Here is a 17,938-nt window from a genome sequence, read left to right on the forward strand (position 1 = left end):
TGGGCTATGGCTGAGAGAAACTATTATTTTCCTGTATTTGATTTATTGTGGATATTGATTGATATGGAATAAACATGATTGTATGTGCCGGAAGACACGGACAGATGCATTCCCTTTACGGGAAGGGAACAGTTGTTAACCAGATATGCTTAAGTAACATATTTAATTTATTTAAGTTATTGTCACGTGTTAGTCTATAATTATCTGTTGTAACTACAGTGCCTTTAGAAAGTATTCACATCCCTCGAATTCTTCCAAAAAAATTGTGTTATTAATTATTATCAATTATGTTATTAGACATTTTTACAAATTAATAAAAAATGAAAAGCTGAAATGCCTTGAGTATAAGTATTTAAACCATTTGATAATGGCAAGCCTAAATAAGTTCAGGAGTAAAACTGTGGTTAACAAGTCACATGCTACATTGCGTGGACTTACTCTCTGTGTAACAATAGTGTTTAACATGATTTTTAAATTACTTTTTCATGCCTGTTCCTGCTCCTCCTCGGGCGCCAGACTACCCTTCATTACGCACACCTGCCACCATCATTACACATACCAGTACTCATTGGACTCACCTGGACTACATTACCTTGTTGATTTCCCCTCCTATATCTGTCTATTCCTCGGTTAGATTATTGTCTCAGTATTATTGTTGTTTTGTTTTCCCCTGTCCAGACACTGTCCGTATTCTGTTCCTCTCCGTGTTTCATTAAATGTTCACTCCCTGTACTTGGTTCTCATACATGATTCCATGTGTTATTTCATAGTTTTGATGTCTTCACTATTATTCTACAATTCTAAAAATAAAGAAAACCCCTTCAATGAGGAGGTGTGTCCAAACTTTTGACGGGTACTGTATATTTATTAAAAGCAGACATTGATTATCTCTTTGAACATGGTGAAGTTATTAATTGCCCTTTGGATGGTGTATCAATACACCCAGTCACTACAAAGATACAAGCGTCCTTCCTAACTCAGTTGCCTGAGAGGGAAACCACTCGGTGGTTTCACCTTGACTCCTATGGTGACTTTTTAAAATAGTTACAAAGTTTAATGGCTGTGATAGGAGAAAAATTAGGATGGATCAACAACATTGGATTTACTCCACAATACTAGCCTAAATGACAGAGTGTATCGAAAGAACTCAACCGTCAAAGCACTGCTTCCTCAAAATAAAACCTTTTGTTTCTTACTGTCCCTCAAAGCACCGTTGAAAAATAGCCCATACAGTAATACATTTTACAGTGAAGACGAGTGACGAGCTTAGTAATGATAAACTCACAGGAAAATAACTATCCTTTGGAGGGAGAAAACCATGGCATCGATTCCATTCAGGTTATCTGTTACTGGGCTCTCTGTTGACCATGCTATCGCACGGTAACATATCAGTGAAGTTTGGGGTCAAAGGTACGTCACATGACCGCAACTAGGAAACGGGGCTTTGAGAGCTATCAGTAGAGAGAACTTTCTGTTGTCGCTTTTAAGAACGGTATTTTATGTTACTCCCTTGCTCGTTGAAAGTAGTTTCAACATGATAAGAGGCAACATGTGAGTGCAATTCAAATTTTGTCTAACTACTGTATCAGTTAGAAGGGGATGCTTGATAACTGTAAATACGCACATCTTACTAATTTGTTCATGGCGGAAATGTATTATTCAGTCTGAAAGTCTACTTCCCTTTTTCTAATTGTTTATTTATCTTTGTCTTGAAGGGGCTCTCCAAACCAGACCTGTGACAGTGGTGTATCCATGGACCTCTTCTTACACTATTCTCTCGTTCCGTCGGTAAGGGGTCTCTGTGTCCCCGTACAGTACATTAACATTCAGGTAACACTTTACTTGACACCTAGCGTCATAACACGTTATGATACAGTCATAACCATGTCATTATATGTCATAACCATGTCATTATATGTCATAACCGCTGCCATTACCTGTCATAATATGATCATAACACTGTCATAATATGATCATAACACTGTCATGACCCATATGTTTACACCTGTTGGGACATATATTGCGTTATTTTATGGCTGGTTGTGACAAAACCCAAATTTATTCAAATGTGTCTTTTTCCCTGCCAGTAAGTTTCCATTTGAAAGTTTGTTTCTTAAATCCTTTGTTGATGTAATGAATTGTTTAAAGTCGGGTTTTTACACTTTATGACACTGTCAAGAAGCATTATGACCAGTATGATCGGAATGATGTAAGCCAGATAGACCTATCACGTACATGCCCTTATGTCAGTCATCAGTCCAAAAAATGGGTGTCTTGTCCTGCTCCTGAAATCGTCTCCTGCATTCATCCCAGTCAACAGAGCATTGGGGTAGGTGCATGTCTGACTTCAATGTGTTCACAGTTACAATGATCATTCAGTATGGTCAATTTCAGAAAATGTTGTAGGCTATGATGTAATGGAATGTTTTACGTTGTGTGGTAAGTTTTGTTGGTTTTGACAATCTTTTGTAGGTGTCATAACCAGCCATAAAATAATGCAATCAATTTCACATCAGGTCTACATATATGTATTATGACCATATTATGACAGGTTATGACAAGTTATGTCAGCTGTTATGACATTATGACATGGTTATGACCGTATCATAACGTGTTATGACACTAGGTGTCAAGTAAAGTGTTACCAACATCCACTGATGCCAGTAACACTACATTCTTCGAAAAAAGGGTTCGGCTGTCCCCATAGGAGAACCCTGTTTGGTTCCAGGGAGAACCTTTTTTGGTTCCACGTAGAACCCTTTTGGGTTCCATGTAGAACCCTCGGTGGTCCTACATGGAACCCTAAAGTGGTCATCCTGGAATCAAAAAGAGTTCTTCAAAGGGTTATCCTATGGGGACAGCTGAAGAATCCTTTTTAGGTTCTAGATAGCTCCTTTAGGTTCTAGATAGTGTAGTACGTCAACAGAAGATATATTCTGTTCAACTGTGTTTTTTTTACTACAGATATGCTTATGTAATAAGACAATGCTATTTTTCTGACAAATTATCATGTATTCAACAGTGCCTTCGGAAAGTATTCACACCCCTTGAATTTTTTACAATTTAAGTGTTCAATCCCTTTGTTATGGCAAGCCTAAACAAGTTTAGGAGTAAAAATGTGCTTAACAAGTCACATAATAAGTTGCATGGATTCGCTTTGTGTGCAATAATAGTGTTTAACATGATTTTTGAATGGGGTACAGAGATGAGTAAGTCAAACATACAATTATCTGTAAAATCTCTCAGTCGAGCAGTGATTATCAAACACAGATTATTTTTTTCCAATGCCTCACAAAGAAGGGCACCTATTGGTAGAAAAAAATGCAGATATTGAATATCCCTTTGAGCACGGTGAAGTTATTAATTACACTTTGGATGGTGTATCAATAAACCCAGTCACTACAAAGATACAGATGTCCTTCTTAACTCAGTTGCCTGAAAGGAAGGAAACCGCTCAGGGATTTCACCACGAGGCCAATGGTGACTTTAAAATAGTTAACAGAGGTTAATGGCTGTGATAGGAGAAAACGGAGGATGGATAAACAGCATTGTAGTTAGTCCACGATATTAACCTAAATGACAGAGTGAGAAGAAGGAAGCCTGTACAGGAACAAAAGCCCACAAAGGAAATATCAATTATATTTAAATAATAAATTCCTTGGTTTCCCAGAAATCCTGCTTATTCCCTTCTGATTCCAGGAATCCTCCAACCAGGATTTTGGGAAAATCAGAATATTTATTGAAAGTTTCTGGAATTTTGCAACCCTAGTCTTTGCTCTCTTTTGTGTATTCTACATAGTTCGTCATCGTGGTTGTGCTGTCGGCCCTGCAGAGGAGATCCAGACACCTGCCCATTGATGAGAAGCTCCCCTTTCTCAACAACCGCTTTGGCATTGTTGTGTGAGTCACACCGTAACCCCTGACCCTTTACCGGTCAACCCATGCTGATCCTTAAAGATAGAGACAGACACACACCCGTTTTCATCTCAAATCACATCCTATTCCCAATATACAAATATAGGATCTTAATTTGAGCCAGTTTGCTACAGCAAACAAATAATCCTGCAGCAACAGGAAATGTGAATTATTATGCTTTTGTCTGGGTTGATCCATTTTTCATCAGGGCAAATTAAGTCGGACATTTTAAAGTGGAAATTAACAACTTAAGAAGCCTTTTTAAACTTTGAATACTCTACAAGTTTGCATTTCCTGCTGTGCAGGAAAATTGTCAGCAACAAAAGGGTGATCAAATTAGGATCCTACATCTGTAATGCTTTCTATATAGTGCATTTAACTAGGCAAGCCAGTTAAGAACAAATTCTTATTTATAATGACGGCTTACCAAAAAGGCAAAAGGACTCCAGCGGGGATGGGGGCTGGGATTAAAAATAGAAATAAATTAAATACAAAATATAGGACAAAACACACATCACGACAAGAGAGACAACACAGCACTCATAAAGCGAGACCTAAGGCGACAACACAGCATGGCAGCAACACATGACAGCACAGCATGGTAGCAACACAACATGGCAGCAGCACAACATGTTAGCAGCGCAAAACAGGATACAAACATTGTTGGGCACAGACAACAGCGCAAAGGGCAAGAAGGTAGAGACAACAATACATCACGCAAAGCAGCCCCAACTGTCAGTAAGATTGGCCATGATTGAGTCTTTGAATGAAGAGATTGAGATAAAACTGTCCAGCTTGAGTGTTTGCTGCAGCTCGTTCCAGTCGCTATCTGCAGCGAACTGAAAAGACGAGCGACCCAGGGATGTGTGTGCTTTGGGGACCTTTAACAGAATGTGACTGGCAGAACGGGTGTTGGATGAGACCTGCAGTAGATATCTCAGATAGGGGGAGTGATGCCTAAGATGATTTTATAAATAAGCAGCAACCAGTGGGTCTTGTGACAGGTATACAGAGATGACCAGTTTACAGAAGAGTATAGAGTGCAGTGATGTGTCCTATAAGGAGCTTTGGTGGCTAATCTGATGGCCGAATGGTAAAGAACATCTAGCCGCTCGAGACCACCCTTTCCTGCCAATCTATCAATTATATCTCCGTAGTCTAGCATGGGTAGGATGGTCATCTGAATCAGGGTTAGTTGTGCAGCTGGGGTGAAAGAGGAGCAATTACGATAAAGGAAACCAAGTCTATATTTAACTTTAGCCTGCAGCTTTGATATGTGCTGAGAGAAGGACAGTGTACCATCTAGCCATACTCCCAAGTACTTGTATGAGGGTGACTACCACAAGCTCTAAATCCCCAGAAGTAGTAATCACACCTGTGGGGAGGGGCATTCTTCTTACTAAACCACATTACTTTTGTGTTCAGAACAAGGTGAAGGGCAGAGAAAGCTTGTTGGACACTAAGAAAGCTTTCCAGATATCAACAGTAATACAATCAAGGCACGGCAGAGGACAGGGAGAGCTCTAAGGTGTTGATTTAGGACACTTGAATGTGCATTAGATGGCAACAGGATCATATTATACAGCAATTTCATCAGGTAACATGAAACAAAGCAGGCGAGAGGTGGTTAGAATAGGATGGGTGTCCAAAAGTCTGTGTAACCAATAGAGTCAGAGTCCGAATGTGGGAACAAACATAGTCTGTCCCACGGTACGGTAAACAAGAAAGTTCATAGTCAACAAAGCATGCAGGAGTCATGAGGCAAAAGAGCAAAATGCACAAGAAAAAAAAAACGACTTGGGGCTAGCCATTGTAAGTTCAGAGTCACTCACCCCAACAGTGCCTGTGTGTTGGAGGCGAACGAAAGCTCGGTAGAGAGGGGGGGGGGGACAAGGGGACAAGCCAGGGCAGACGGTGAACAGATCGCCAGGTGGAATCCAAGCAGCAGTGCAGCAGGCAGCGGGAGTAGGTGTCACACCCACTTGGGAGAAGCTTTATTTCTGGAGGCAGATTTCTTGTAGAAAATGTCAGTGGATGGTCTCTGAATAGCAGCAGGGTGTTTCAAGGTCTCTGGATTTGGGAGGGGTAGCCTGTGAGTCTCCTGCCATGTGTTGGGCTCAGAGGCTTCGACACCTTTCACTTCACGCCTCAGTGCTAAATGAAGTTGTATCTGGTCTGTCCAAAGTTAGGTTGTAGGTTTGGAGTTTTGATCTGGAGTAAAGGTTATCCTAGCATCCTGCTAGCATCCTGTACATATCCCTGCCGAAAAATCCAAGTTTCTCTAACTCCCAAACTATGTTATTGTAAAAAACATGTTAAAAATGTTGAGAGCTCACATGCAAAAATGCACCGTAGATGGGGTAGGGTATGTGCTCTGATCAAAAGTACTACACTACATGGGGAGTATGATGTGTGGCTCTGGTCCTAAATACTGCACTACATGAGGGATAGGGTGTGATAGAATATTTGAACACTCTTCATAGATACAAACATACTCCTCTTACTACCCCCTCCCTCTCAGGCCTCTGGACCTCATGGAGAACCTCAGTAACAGATGGTCCTATGGGTTTGCCTTCGGAGCTGTATCCTCCAGTGTCTTGCTTCTTTTCTCAGAGCATTACATGACCTTCAACGTTCCACCCTGGGCCAAAGGTAATTCAAAATGTTTCTGAGTGAATGGAATACTGAACAGGGGTGTGTCAGAATGTCGTTTAGCGAGTGGAACGCCAGTGTAGCAGGAGTGTCGGGCAACATTAGAGCCTCAGAGGGGTCTCAGTACCTGCTGGGTTTCTCATCTCCCTAGTATCAAATCAAATGTATTTAATAAAGCCCTTTTTTTACATCAGCAGATGTCACAAAGTGCTTATACAGAAACCCAGCCTAAAACCCCAAACAGCAAGCCACGCAGATGTAAGAGCACGGTTGTCACGTCGGTATGAAGGATCGGGAGACAGGCGCAGGAATGCGTAATCTGTTTTTTTTTATTGACCCAAACTACAGCGTGCCATGTAAATGCACGGGGATGAAGACCAAACAAACACGTATACAAAACACAGGGTTGAAACCCACACAAAAAAGCGAGGAGTACCTTGATTAAATACACAAGCGCACAATGATACTACACGGGGGTCGAGACCCGTAATCATCTGCACAATAGAAGCGGCACGAAAGCCAAAACAACACAGCACAGGTACTCACACGACCAAAAGACATTGGAACAAGGATCCGTGACAACGGTGGCTGGGAGAAACTCCTTAGAAAGGCAGGAACCTAGGAAGAGTACTTGATTGATTCATGAATGCCACTGTTTGCTGTATTGTGCACTGTAGCATTGATAATGGTTAGGGCTGGGAGTTTTTCCTGACCACATAGCCCTAGTGACAATGATATGTGCACTGCTCTCAAAACAAGCTAAACTTTGTCTTTGTCTTTGCAGCTTTTGTGTACCTTGTGGGTGCTCTCGAGGTGGGCATGGCCTATTTCCCTTTCTTTGCGTGTCTGTCAACCCCTTGCCGAGAGTTTGGGGCTGTTCTGGGAATCCTCTACTCTTTGACATGGTGAGTGCACGGTTTATGTGACGTCATGATGTAGGGTCAGGAGTTTTTGCCGACCCTAAGACCTGACCAGTTGAAGTCAGGGTCCAGAGTTTTTTCTGGTCAGGCAGGACACATGGTCAGGACGAATATCTCCTGGCTCTATAGGGACTTACAGTGCTGTGAAAAGTTTTTGCCCCGTTTCTGGTTTTCTATATTCTTGCATATTTTTTATGCTGCATGTTATTAGATATTCAACCAAAACCACATTTTAGATAAAGGGAACTACCACCACCATGCTTGACCATTGGTATAAGGTTCTTACTGTGGAATGCAGTGTATGGTTTTTTGCCAGACATAATGGTACCCATCTCATCCAAAAAGTTGACTGAAGTTGACCAAAAAGCGCCTGTAAGCACCTGGATGATCATCAAGATTCTTGGAAGAATGTTCTATGGACAAATATATAACAAAAGTATAACTTGTTGGACCACATGGGTCCCATTATTCCTGGCGACAACCAAATACTGCATTCCACAGTTAGAACCTTATACCAACGGTCAAGCATGGTGGTGGTAGTGTGATGGTTTGGGGATACTTTGCTGCCTCAGGACCTGGATGACTTACCTTAATAGAAGGAACCATGAATTCTCCTTTGTATCAGAGAATTCTACAGGAGAATGTCAGGCCATCCGTCTGTGAGCTGAAGCTGAAGCGCAGCTGGGTCATTCAGCAAAACCAATTATTCAAAATTACAAATCACACAATACAAATCAAGTCCACATGAAAATGGTAAAAAAGCAAGAGATTTGAAGTTTTGGAATGGCCTATTCAAAGTCCAGAAAGTCTTAAGTTAATTGAGATGTTGTGGCAGGACTTGAAACGAGCAGTTTATGCTTGAAAACCCACACATGTCGCTGAAAAAAGCAGTTCTGGGGGAAAATGCAGTTTCGAAGTCTGCCAAAATTCCTCCACAGCAATGTGAGACTGATCAACAACTACAGGAAGCATTTGGTTGCAGTCATTGCAGCTAAAGGTGGCACAACCAGTTATTGAGTGTAAGGGGGCAATTACTTTTTACACAGGGGAATTGGATATTGCATATCTTTGTTATTTATAGAAATAAAATACGTTTTTTTTGTTTTGTTATTTGGTTCTCTTTTATCTAATGTTAGGTTTTGGTTGAAAAAATATGCAATAACAGGGAAAATCCAAAAGGGGGAAAATACTTTTTCACAGCACTGTACCTGTAGACAGCTTGATTTAGTCATTACAGGAACTGCCCAGCGATTTTACTGAACAGGAGTTGTGTTGATCTAAGGACTCCCTATAATAGCCTGGTTGGTTTTATTTGCAGGATAATCATCACGCTTTGGGATACAGTGATGTGTCCCACTGGTAAGGTAGGTGAGTACTCAACAAGCCAACACATAGTCGTTTACCCTCGCCATTCAGAATACTTTAAACAATGTGGCATAACAGGCTGGTATAGCAAGGTGGTTTAGCAACATATACTGCCTGCAAGCAAGAGTACTGTAGTCAGTGGTGATTTTAGCATGTAAATCTTTGTGGGGCAAAAAAAATAAAAAGTGGGATGCATGCCAGCAAAGCCACTACACAACACTAAACAATACATTAATTGCACTATAACGGTGACAAAAGGGTCTTACAAAGGGCCTACATAAAGCTGTCCAAACGGCAGTCCCAACATCTTACCACAGCCTCCTTTACTGCCTTTCAAAAAAACATTGCTGATATTGCTGACTTACTTAAACAAATGTGGTTTATAATGACAATTGAAATGTACAAGCTATGGCATAAGGGGACGACAAGCGGATAAAAGGCCATCCGTAATTTCGATTAAGACATTAATGAGCGAACTAGGACGGACATAGTCGTTTTAACTATTTGTTTAGCACTTTCAAATGTATGGCGACAGAATTCAGAACATGGGCCGTTCTTACAGTGTTCTCCCTGTACACCAAGTCCGAACCGTAGGATAAATAAAGTGGGCATATAAGCAGACAATGAAAGCCCTTACAATATTCAATGATTACATTTCTCTTAAACAAGTTATAGGCTACAGTAGAACAGTCAGAACAGTAGACAAAATTAAGAGGGGTAAATGAACCACATTTTTAGGGTGAGGCACATGGACTACTACCGTCTTACTACACAACATACACTTAGTATTACTTTCTTAGCTACAGTATGCATACTGTATCTCCCTGGCATATTACATAATTTATGAAGCAGCATACAATACATTTTTAGACTCACATTGTTGCACTCGGCTCACTTGAACAGGAAGGTGGCACGGCGATCCTCCAAGTTAACAGTTGTTTTGAGTGCGGCACAAATCATGCTTCATTGACAGCGTGGCCAATGTTGAATGTTTATAATTGTTTTATTGGAAAAGAGACCCTTAATCCCAGATTTGGGACCACACAGCCACTGTCACTGATTCCTTCCAAACCACTCATTGAATTTGCGATTTCCAACTGTAATGTTCAATGGCCGATGAGCACCGATACGATTTACCTATAATTTCTCTTCAAATGACAAGGACTAAAAAGGATTTGTCAACTTGATTCATGTTGATGACTGCTATCTAAGATTGTGAAGTATGATGTTGAAATGATCAGTCCAATCAAAGCTACGGTAGATATAACGTGATTTGACGACCTTTTATCTGTGGCCAATGACCTTGAGCCTTCTTGGATGGGCACTTCTATGGCAGCAGCCGAATGGCTAGAATTTTCAATGTCTCCTCTTACTCTTGGCAGTGACGTAAAGTCACCCATGAGTGATAGAACACTGAGTCAATCACTGCGCAACGCTCCGTATTTTCTGCTGGCTTGCCCCACCACCACAGAAAGCACTGAGCTAGGCTGAAACACCACCATTTTGGAGCTGCCTTACTCAAGACAACAAAAAAGAGACCATGTTTGTATGCTGCTTTATTAACTCAATGATATGTCATTTTTTACATTGTTTGCAAACTGACACGTATTAATGCCAAAATAACATGCAAAACAGGCAAGCCCCCCCCCCCCCAAAAAAAAGAAATACGTTGTAATTAAACAACAACAAATCTGGGGCTCAAAACCCCACCTGCCTTGAATGACGAGTCGCCACTGACTGTAGCACTTATCAAGGTGAAAATAAAAATGGATATGCACTCTTCTGGGAAGGGGTGACGAACCACCACTATGATGATTGTGTGATAGAATGTGTTAAATCCATTTTGTGTTTCCGACATCCTGGCATGATAGCACAGAAAAACAGAAAAGCCTGTCTGAATAGCAGACAAAATAGGTCTTATCCTAACTTGATTGGTATTGAATACCTGTCGTTGATGCTAATACCACTCACAAAGCAGGTTTGCATCCGTTTATTAGCATTGTCATTACGTTCAAATGCTTATACACTGTATAACATTTAGCATATTTCCCAAGCCATTCATCTCACATATAGTTCCCAGTACAGTATGTGATGTCATTGCATTCAATAATATATCTTTATCACACATGCCAAATGAGTTATTCCTCTCACTTACTACGTTCAAAATCTATATCCCTGACCATATTTTCTAGGTCATTCATCACTCTTTACAGTAGGTGTGGCCTATGTATTTCTGTGTCTATGACTGCCATGTGAATTTGAACTTGTACTCTGTAGATACTGGGTAGTCACCAGAAGCTCGTCTACCAGTGGCCGACCATTTTGTCTCTCGTATTCCTCCTGGGGCGGTTCACATACATGCTGGTCAAAGCTGTTCGGATTCGACTCCGGCTTGAAACTGAGGTGAGAATTTCAGTTGGAGAAATAGTTGTTACCACATCCGTTTGAGGATTTGTGTCAGTGAAATGGGGAAATGAATCTCAATAGCGTATATCAGATATGATGAAATACATACTTGTGTTATTTACGACTCATATTCAAATGAGATTTACAGTTGAAGTCGGAAGTTTACATAAGCCATTTTGCCACAACTTTGGAAGTATGCTTAGGGTCATTGTCCATTTGGAAGACCCATTTGCAACCAAGCTTTAACTTCCTGACTGATGTCTTGAGATGTTGCTTCAATTTATCCACATAATTTTCCTGCCTCATGATGCCATCTATTTTGTGAAATGCACCAGTCCCTCCTGCAGCAAAACACCCCCACAACATGATGCTGCTACCCCTGTGCTTCACGGTTGGGATGGTGTTCTTCGGCTGGCAAGCATCCCCCTTTTTCCTCCAAACATAATGATGGTCATTATGGCCAAACAGTTCTGATTTTGTTTCATCAGACCAGAGGACATTTCTCCAAAATGTATGATCTTTGTCCCTGTGTGCAGTTGCAAACCGTACTCTGGCTTTTTTATGGCGGTTTTGGAGCAGTGGCTTCTTCCTTGTTGAGCGGCCTTTCAGGTTATGTCGATATAGGACTCGTTTTACTGTGGATATAGATACATTTGTACCTGTTTCCTCCAGCATCTTCACAAGGTCCTTTGCTATTGTTCTGGGATTGATTTGCACTTTTTGCACCAAAATACGATATTCTCTAGGAGACAGAACGCGTCTCCTTCCTGAGCGGTATGACGGCTGCCTGGTCCCATGGTGTTTATACTTGCGTACTATTGTTTTTACAGATGAACGTGGTACCTTCAGGCTTTTGGAAATTGCTCCCAAGGAAGAACCAGACTTGTGGAGGTCTACCATTTTTTGTAAGGTCTTGGCTGATTTCTTTAGATTTTCCCATGATTTCAAGCAAAGAGGCACTGAGTTTGAAGGTAGGCCTTGAAATACATCCACAGGTACACCTCCAATTGACTCAAATGATGTCAATTAGCCTATCAGAAGCTTTTAAAGCCATGACATAATTTTCTGGAATTTTCCAAGCCGTTTAAAGACAGTCAACTTAGTGTATGTAAACTTCTGACCCACTGGAATTGTGATACAGTGAATTACAAGTGAAATAATCTGTCTGTAAACAATTTTTGGAAAAATTACTTGTGTCATGCACAAAGAAGATGTCCTAACCGACTTGCCAAAACTATATTGTGTTAACAAGAAATTTGTGGAGTGGTTGAAAAACGAGTTTTAATGACTCCAACCTAAGTGTATGTAGACTTCCGACTTCAACTATATATATATCATGAACTTCAGATCATTCCAAAAGAAATGGCCGTCACAACAAGGGGAGAGATCTAGGTTAGCATTTACTAGTCTTCAGCATGCCAAAAGGTCTTTAGACATGCCCGACTTTGAGGAGCAACCATCCAATGAATGATGAGTTTGTCTGTTGACAAGAATCTTCTTTCAGGACCAAGACCAGCTAATCCAGTGTCACCAGGCCAAGCATGTACAGAGGTTGTTGAGGAGGATCCCTATTGAACAGTAGGAGAAACACTGGCTCATGATATATTCTGTGGTTATATAAAAGTAAATCATTGGTAACAGCCTGTCACACCATTAATAAATACACCACCATTGGCCTGGTTTCAAAATTAGGCCTACTATGTTCAACACGTGACAATCATTTACATTTCATCGTTGGTCATGCAAACATTCAGCATCAACTGGTTGTGTGTCTTAAAGATTTTTCATGGAGCGTTAAGAATGGTTTCGTTAAATTCCGGTAATCGTTTTGATAGGAAACTGGAGGCCAGTTGGTTCCAGAGGAGGGTCTATGACTGGGACCCCCACTTCAAGTTCCCTAACAGAATGATCGGCACATCCATCATATCCCTGATTGGCTTATACACGGTTCGCCTTGTTATATGGGCGGGATTAGGTTTTTCATGTGTTATTTTACACTTATTTTAGGTATTTTATTTGACATATTTTTGTGTGCTTCTGACTGTGTGCTTTGGGTGCGTCTGTCCTTCCACAGATGACTTTGGCTGACTATAGTCTCAGTGACTATGCGTTTGATAAATTGGATGTTCTGAAAGACCAACTGAAGAAGCTGGCTTTTTCCTGCAATGAGACAGAGATATTTGTAGCTATGATCCCCCAATTTGAGGAATTCGCTCACGTTGCCAGAAGTAAGGAGCATGGTTTAGACTATTGTGTGTGTGTATGCTTGCCTGCGTGTGTTGCCGCACCCACACTCGTAGAAAGAAAGATGCTATCTAGAACCTAAAACGGTTCTCCGGCTGTCCAAATAGGAGAACCCTTTGAAGAACCCTTTTGGGTTCCATGTAGAATCCTCTGGTTCTACATGGTTCCAGAGGGTTCTACATGGAACCCAAATTGTTCGACCTGGAACCATAGGGGACAGCCCCATAAGGGACAGCCAAAGAACCCTTTTGGAACCCTTTTTTCAAAGAGTGCAGAGTTTGTCTGAATATTTGTACCATTATCATTCATCAGTCTGCATAGTTTACGTGTCAGTTTGTTTGTTTGAATGATTTTCCAGGGTGCTGGCTAGCCACAACCATCTTTGCCAGCCTAACGTCTGTGTCATACACATTCCATGTGTTAGCATGCTACCGGTATGTCCTGTTTGATGCAGTTATTCCACAAATATTCCATATAGTCTATATACACAGTATAGATTATGTAAATGATGTATGATCTGTTAGCATTGCTGTTATAATTTTCGCCCTGTCACAGGAAACATCTGAAGAGATTGTGGGCGGGGGAGAAGGCCTTTCTTCCTGAGAAGTTCCATAATCCCAATTCTGCAGTCAGTGTGGTGAGTAGCAGCGCATTCCAATGCCAGAATGTTCCACAGAATTATTGGGAATGTTATTTGTAGTGTCAAAATATTTAAGAGTCATATTTTGTAACGTTACATACAGGCTGCCATCACAAGATACTCCGGATGGCAAATAGCATTTACTTTGTGGGGTAAAACAACCTTTCCTCTTCCTTTCAACCCACACAATACATTCTTATAAGGGGATATATAGAATGAGACATAAACAGTCACCTCCAAAATGATTGCCACTCTTGATAAAGATGAGAAAAGAATACTGTGGAAAAGAAGTAATACCAATACAGAGACATATTATATGATAAACACAATACTAATTTATGCTAATAAAATTGCTCAGAGAAAAATGTTTCGTTTTAAGTAATAAAATGAAATCGCAAAGATATCTGTGAAAATGATTTTCCTGATTTCAACGCTTTGTGCGCCTTCCCCTTGCAAGGATAACAGCGCTAAGCCTTTCTCCGATAATGCTTAATGAGATTGAAAAATACATTGGTAGGGATCTTAGACCATTCCTCCGTACAGACTCTTTCCAGATCCTTGATATCCTTTGGTCTGCGCTTATGGACTGCCCTCATCAATTCAAACCTCGGGTTTTCAGTGGGTTTCAAGTCCGGAGACTGCGATGGCCATTGCACCCGGTTCCAATCCAAGTGCCAATGCCGTTTAGCAAACTCCAGGAGTTTACATTTGTTGTTTGCTCTCAATAAAATAGCCTATTGGCATGGTGTTGGTGTCTAACTTTTGAGTTGGAGGCTTGGTGACCCCAAGATTTTTTGATGCCATCCGAACCGTCTTCCTCACTGTGTGTGGGGACAAGATACACTTGGGTCCTCTACCAGGGAAGTTTACCACAGTTCCAGTGGTTTTAAACTTTGTAAATGTTGCCCTAGTAGTGGTAAGTGGTATATTTGGTTTTTCAGTTTTTTTTTTGGTAGCCATTGCCTAATTTATGAATGTCAACAACCAGTTGTCTCTTTTCATTTGTGATTTATTTGCCTTTCTGCATGGTGATGGATGACAAAGGGATTTTGCACGTGTGTTACCTCATTTTATACCCCAGTGAAACAGCAAGCCAAGGAAGGCCACAATACAGTTCCTTAAACTGAGATACATTTTTAAAAAGTAGAATGTTAATGCAGATTTGATTTAGTTTGATTTTATTTATAATAATCTTCAGGGTTGCCAGTAATATTGACAGGTATCTTTTTTAGATAAAAAAAAAAAACTTCTTAAGCGTAATCTCTTTCTCCGAGCAATTGTATTAGTATAAAACTATGTAATTGTCACTTTTTTGGGGGGGATACAGTATAGCGCAGTATTTGTATTATTTACAGTCTTTTTTGTTCATCCTTATGAAGGGTGCCAATAATTTTGGAGGTGACCGTGAATAATTATTTATTGGATAGGTAAAAGATAAATAAATGCATTCTATATGAAAGTTCTCCAATTTCTTCCAGGTTTTCTAATTGTTCACTTTGTCCAGTTCGTCTTTGCGTTGCTCTTTACCTACGGAGTGGTCCTCCCCATCCAAAATGGAAGAGTGTTGGAAATGTTGACCAACATGGGAACCATTCTGTAAGTGTACTCCATGGGACAGTTTCCCAGACCCAGATTAACAGAGAATCTCCATTGAAAGTGTTTTTGAGTCCAGGATTAGGCTTAATCTGGATTTGGGAAACTGGCCCGTTCAGTGCTTTAAACAGGCTCTAACTATTCAGAAATAAAACATATTCAAGGAGCCGCTCAGCTCATATGAAAAAATGTCACTGATCGCTGGTATTTCTTTACCCATTGAGCGTCGACGTAACATATTTCCTGGTATGTATGCATATCCAAGCAGTGTGAGATTCCTTATCCTGTATGAAGTAACGTTCTCTCTATCAGTTTGACCATAGGTATCGTTATAGGATTGGTTATACTACAGGTGGTGCTGGTCCAAGTGTTCTTCCTTCAGGACAAGATCTCACCGTCAGACAGGAAGAAACCTCTGGCACTCAACAACAGGTGGGGTATTATGCAACACAGGCCATACCTCTTGACCTAACGTTCACCTTAGCCTACTGGTCACCAGTCATTCACCCATCACAACTCTACCCAGTCACAATCTATGGTTAGTGTGCTTCTTTGGAACGCTCACACAAAGAAAGAAGAATGCTTAACAGTTCCTTAATTAAAGGATGACAAGGGAGGACATGGTGCATGATTAAACACCCACATTTACATTACCAGTCAAAAGTTTGGACACACCTACTCTTTCAAGGGTTTTTCTTTAATTGGACTATTTTCTACATTGTAGAATAATAGTGAAGACACAACACTATGAAATAACACGTATGGAATCAGGTAGTAACCGAAAAAGTGTTCAACAAATCAAAACATATTTTAGATTTGAAATTCTTCAAAGTAGCTGCACTCTGCCTTGATGACAGCTTTACACACTCTTGGCATTCTCTCAACCAGCTTCACCTGGAATGCTTTTCCAACAGTCTTGAAGGAGTTCCCACATGTGCTGAGCACTTGTTGGCTTCTTTTCCTTCACTCTGCGGTCCAACTCATCCCAAACCATCTCATTTGGGTTGAGGTTGGGTGATTGTGGAGACCAGGTCATCTGATGCAGCACCCCATCAATCTCCTTCTTGGTCAAATAGCCCTTACACAGCCTGGAGGTTTGTTGGGTCATTGTCCTGTTGAAAAACAAATGATAGTCCCACTAAGCGCAAACCAGATGGGATGGTGTATCGCTGCAGAATGCTGTGGTATCCATGCTGGTTAAGTGTGCCTTGAATTCTAAATAAATCACAGACAGTGTCACCAGCAAAGTACCATCAAACCTTACACGGCAGTTGGAACCAGAAATCTCAAATTTGGACTCATTAGACCAAAGGACAGATTTTCACCGGTTTAATGTCCATTGCTCGTGTTTCTTGGCCTAAGCAAGTCTCTTCTTATTATTGGTGTCGTATAGTAGTGGTTTCTTTGCAGCATTTTGACCATGAAGGCCTGATTCACACAGTCCTCTGAACAGTTGATGTTGAGATGTGTCTGTTACTTGAACTCTGTGAAGCTACAATGGGCTGCAATCTGAGGTGCAGTTAACTCTAAGGAACTTATCCTCTGCAGCAGAGGTAACTCTGGGTCTTCCATTCCTGTGGTGGTCCTCATGAGAGCCAGTTTCATCATAGCGCTTGATGGTTTTTGCAACTGCACTTGAAGAAACTTTCAAAGTTCTTGAAATGTTCCGTATTGACTGACCTTCATGTCTTAAAGTAATGATGCACTGCCATTTCTCTTTGCTTATTTGAGCTGTTCTTGCCATAATATGGCTCAAACGCATTAAGAATGAAATCAATTCCACAAATTAACTTTTAACAAGGCACACCTGTTAATTGAAATGCCTTCCAAGTGACTACCTCATGAAGGTGATTGAGAGAATGCCAAGAGTGTGCAAAGCTGTCATCAAGGCAAAGCGTGGCTACTTTGAAGAATCTCAAATATTACATATTTTGATTAGTTTTTGGTTACTACATGATTCCATGTGTGTAATTTCATAGTTTTGATGTCTTCCGTATTATTCTACAATGTAGAACATAGTAAAAAATAAAGAAAAACCCTTAAATGAGTAGGTGTGTCCAGACTTTTCACTGGTACTGTACCATAAGAGGTAATGACTGGAGCAGAATCAGTGGAAGGGTATCAAACACATGGTTTCTATGTGTTTGATGCCATTCCATTAGCTTAGTTCCAGACATTATCGTGAGCCGTCCTCCCCTCAACA

General features: G+C 40.8%; 1 protein-coding gene across 8 annotated transcripts in view; it reads left to right on the forward strand.

Moving 5' to 3' along the window:
* The window catches only part of stra6l (STRA6-like), a 31,758-nt gene that overhangs the window by 9,820 nt on the left and 4,000 nt on the right, over window positions 1-17,938 (forward strand). For 3 of the 8 annotated variants that reach the window (XM_020487359.2, XM_031828415.1, XM_020487355.2), the window contains exons 2-15: window positions 1,716-1,830; window positions 3,800-3,900; window positions 6,437-6,567; window positions 7,352-7,472; window positions 8,806-8,851; window positions 11,130-11,255; window positions 12,763-12,836; window positions 13,094-13,205; window positions 13,333-13,486; window positions 13,861-13,936; window positions 14,058-14,139; window positions 14,246-14,294; window positions 15,621-15,738; window positions 16,048-16,167. In XM_020487359.2, coding sequence (XP_020342948.1) covers window positions 1,753-1,830; window positions 3,800-3,900; window positions 6,437-6,567; window positions 7,352-7,472; window positions 8,806-8,851; window positions 11,130-11,255; window positions 12,763-12,836; window positions 13,094-13,205; window positions 13,333-13,486; window positions 13,861-13,936; window positions 14,058-14,139; window positions 14,246-14,294; window positions 15,621-15,738; window positions 16,048-16,167 — 1,388 coding nt within the window. In that variant the 5' untranslated portion in view covers window positions 1,716-1,752. Of the gene's footprint in view, window positions 1-1,437; window positions 1,552-1,715; window positions 1,831-3,799; window positions 3,901-6,436; window positions 6,568-7,351; window positions 7,473-8,805; window positions 8,852-11,129; window positions 11,256-12,762; window positions 12,837-13,093; window positions 13,206-13,332; window positions 13,487-13,860; window positions 13,937-14,057; window positions 14,140-14,245; window positions 14,295-15,620; window positions 15,739-16,047; window positions 16,168-17,938 lie in introns of those variants that run through there. The other 5 variants (XM_031828417.1, XM_031828416.1, XM_020487358.2 and 2 more) reach the window with 3 other exon arrangements.

Source organism: Oncorhynchus kisutch, linkage group LG7 (genome assembly GCF_002021735.2).
Source record: "Oncorhynchus kisutch isolate 150728-3 linkage group LG7, Okis_V2, whole genome shotgun sequence".
Lineage (NCBI taxonomy): Eukaryota > Metazoa > Chordata > Actinopteri > Salmoniformes > Salmonidae > Oncorhynchus > Oncorhynchus kisutch.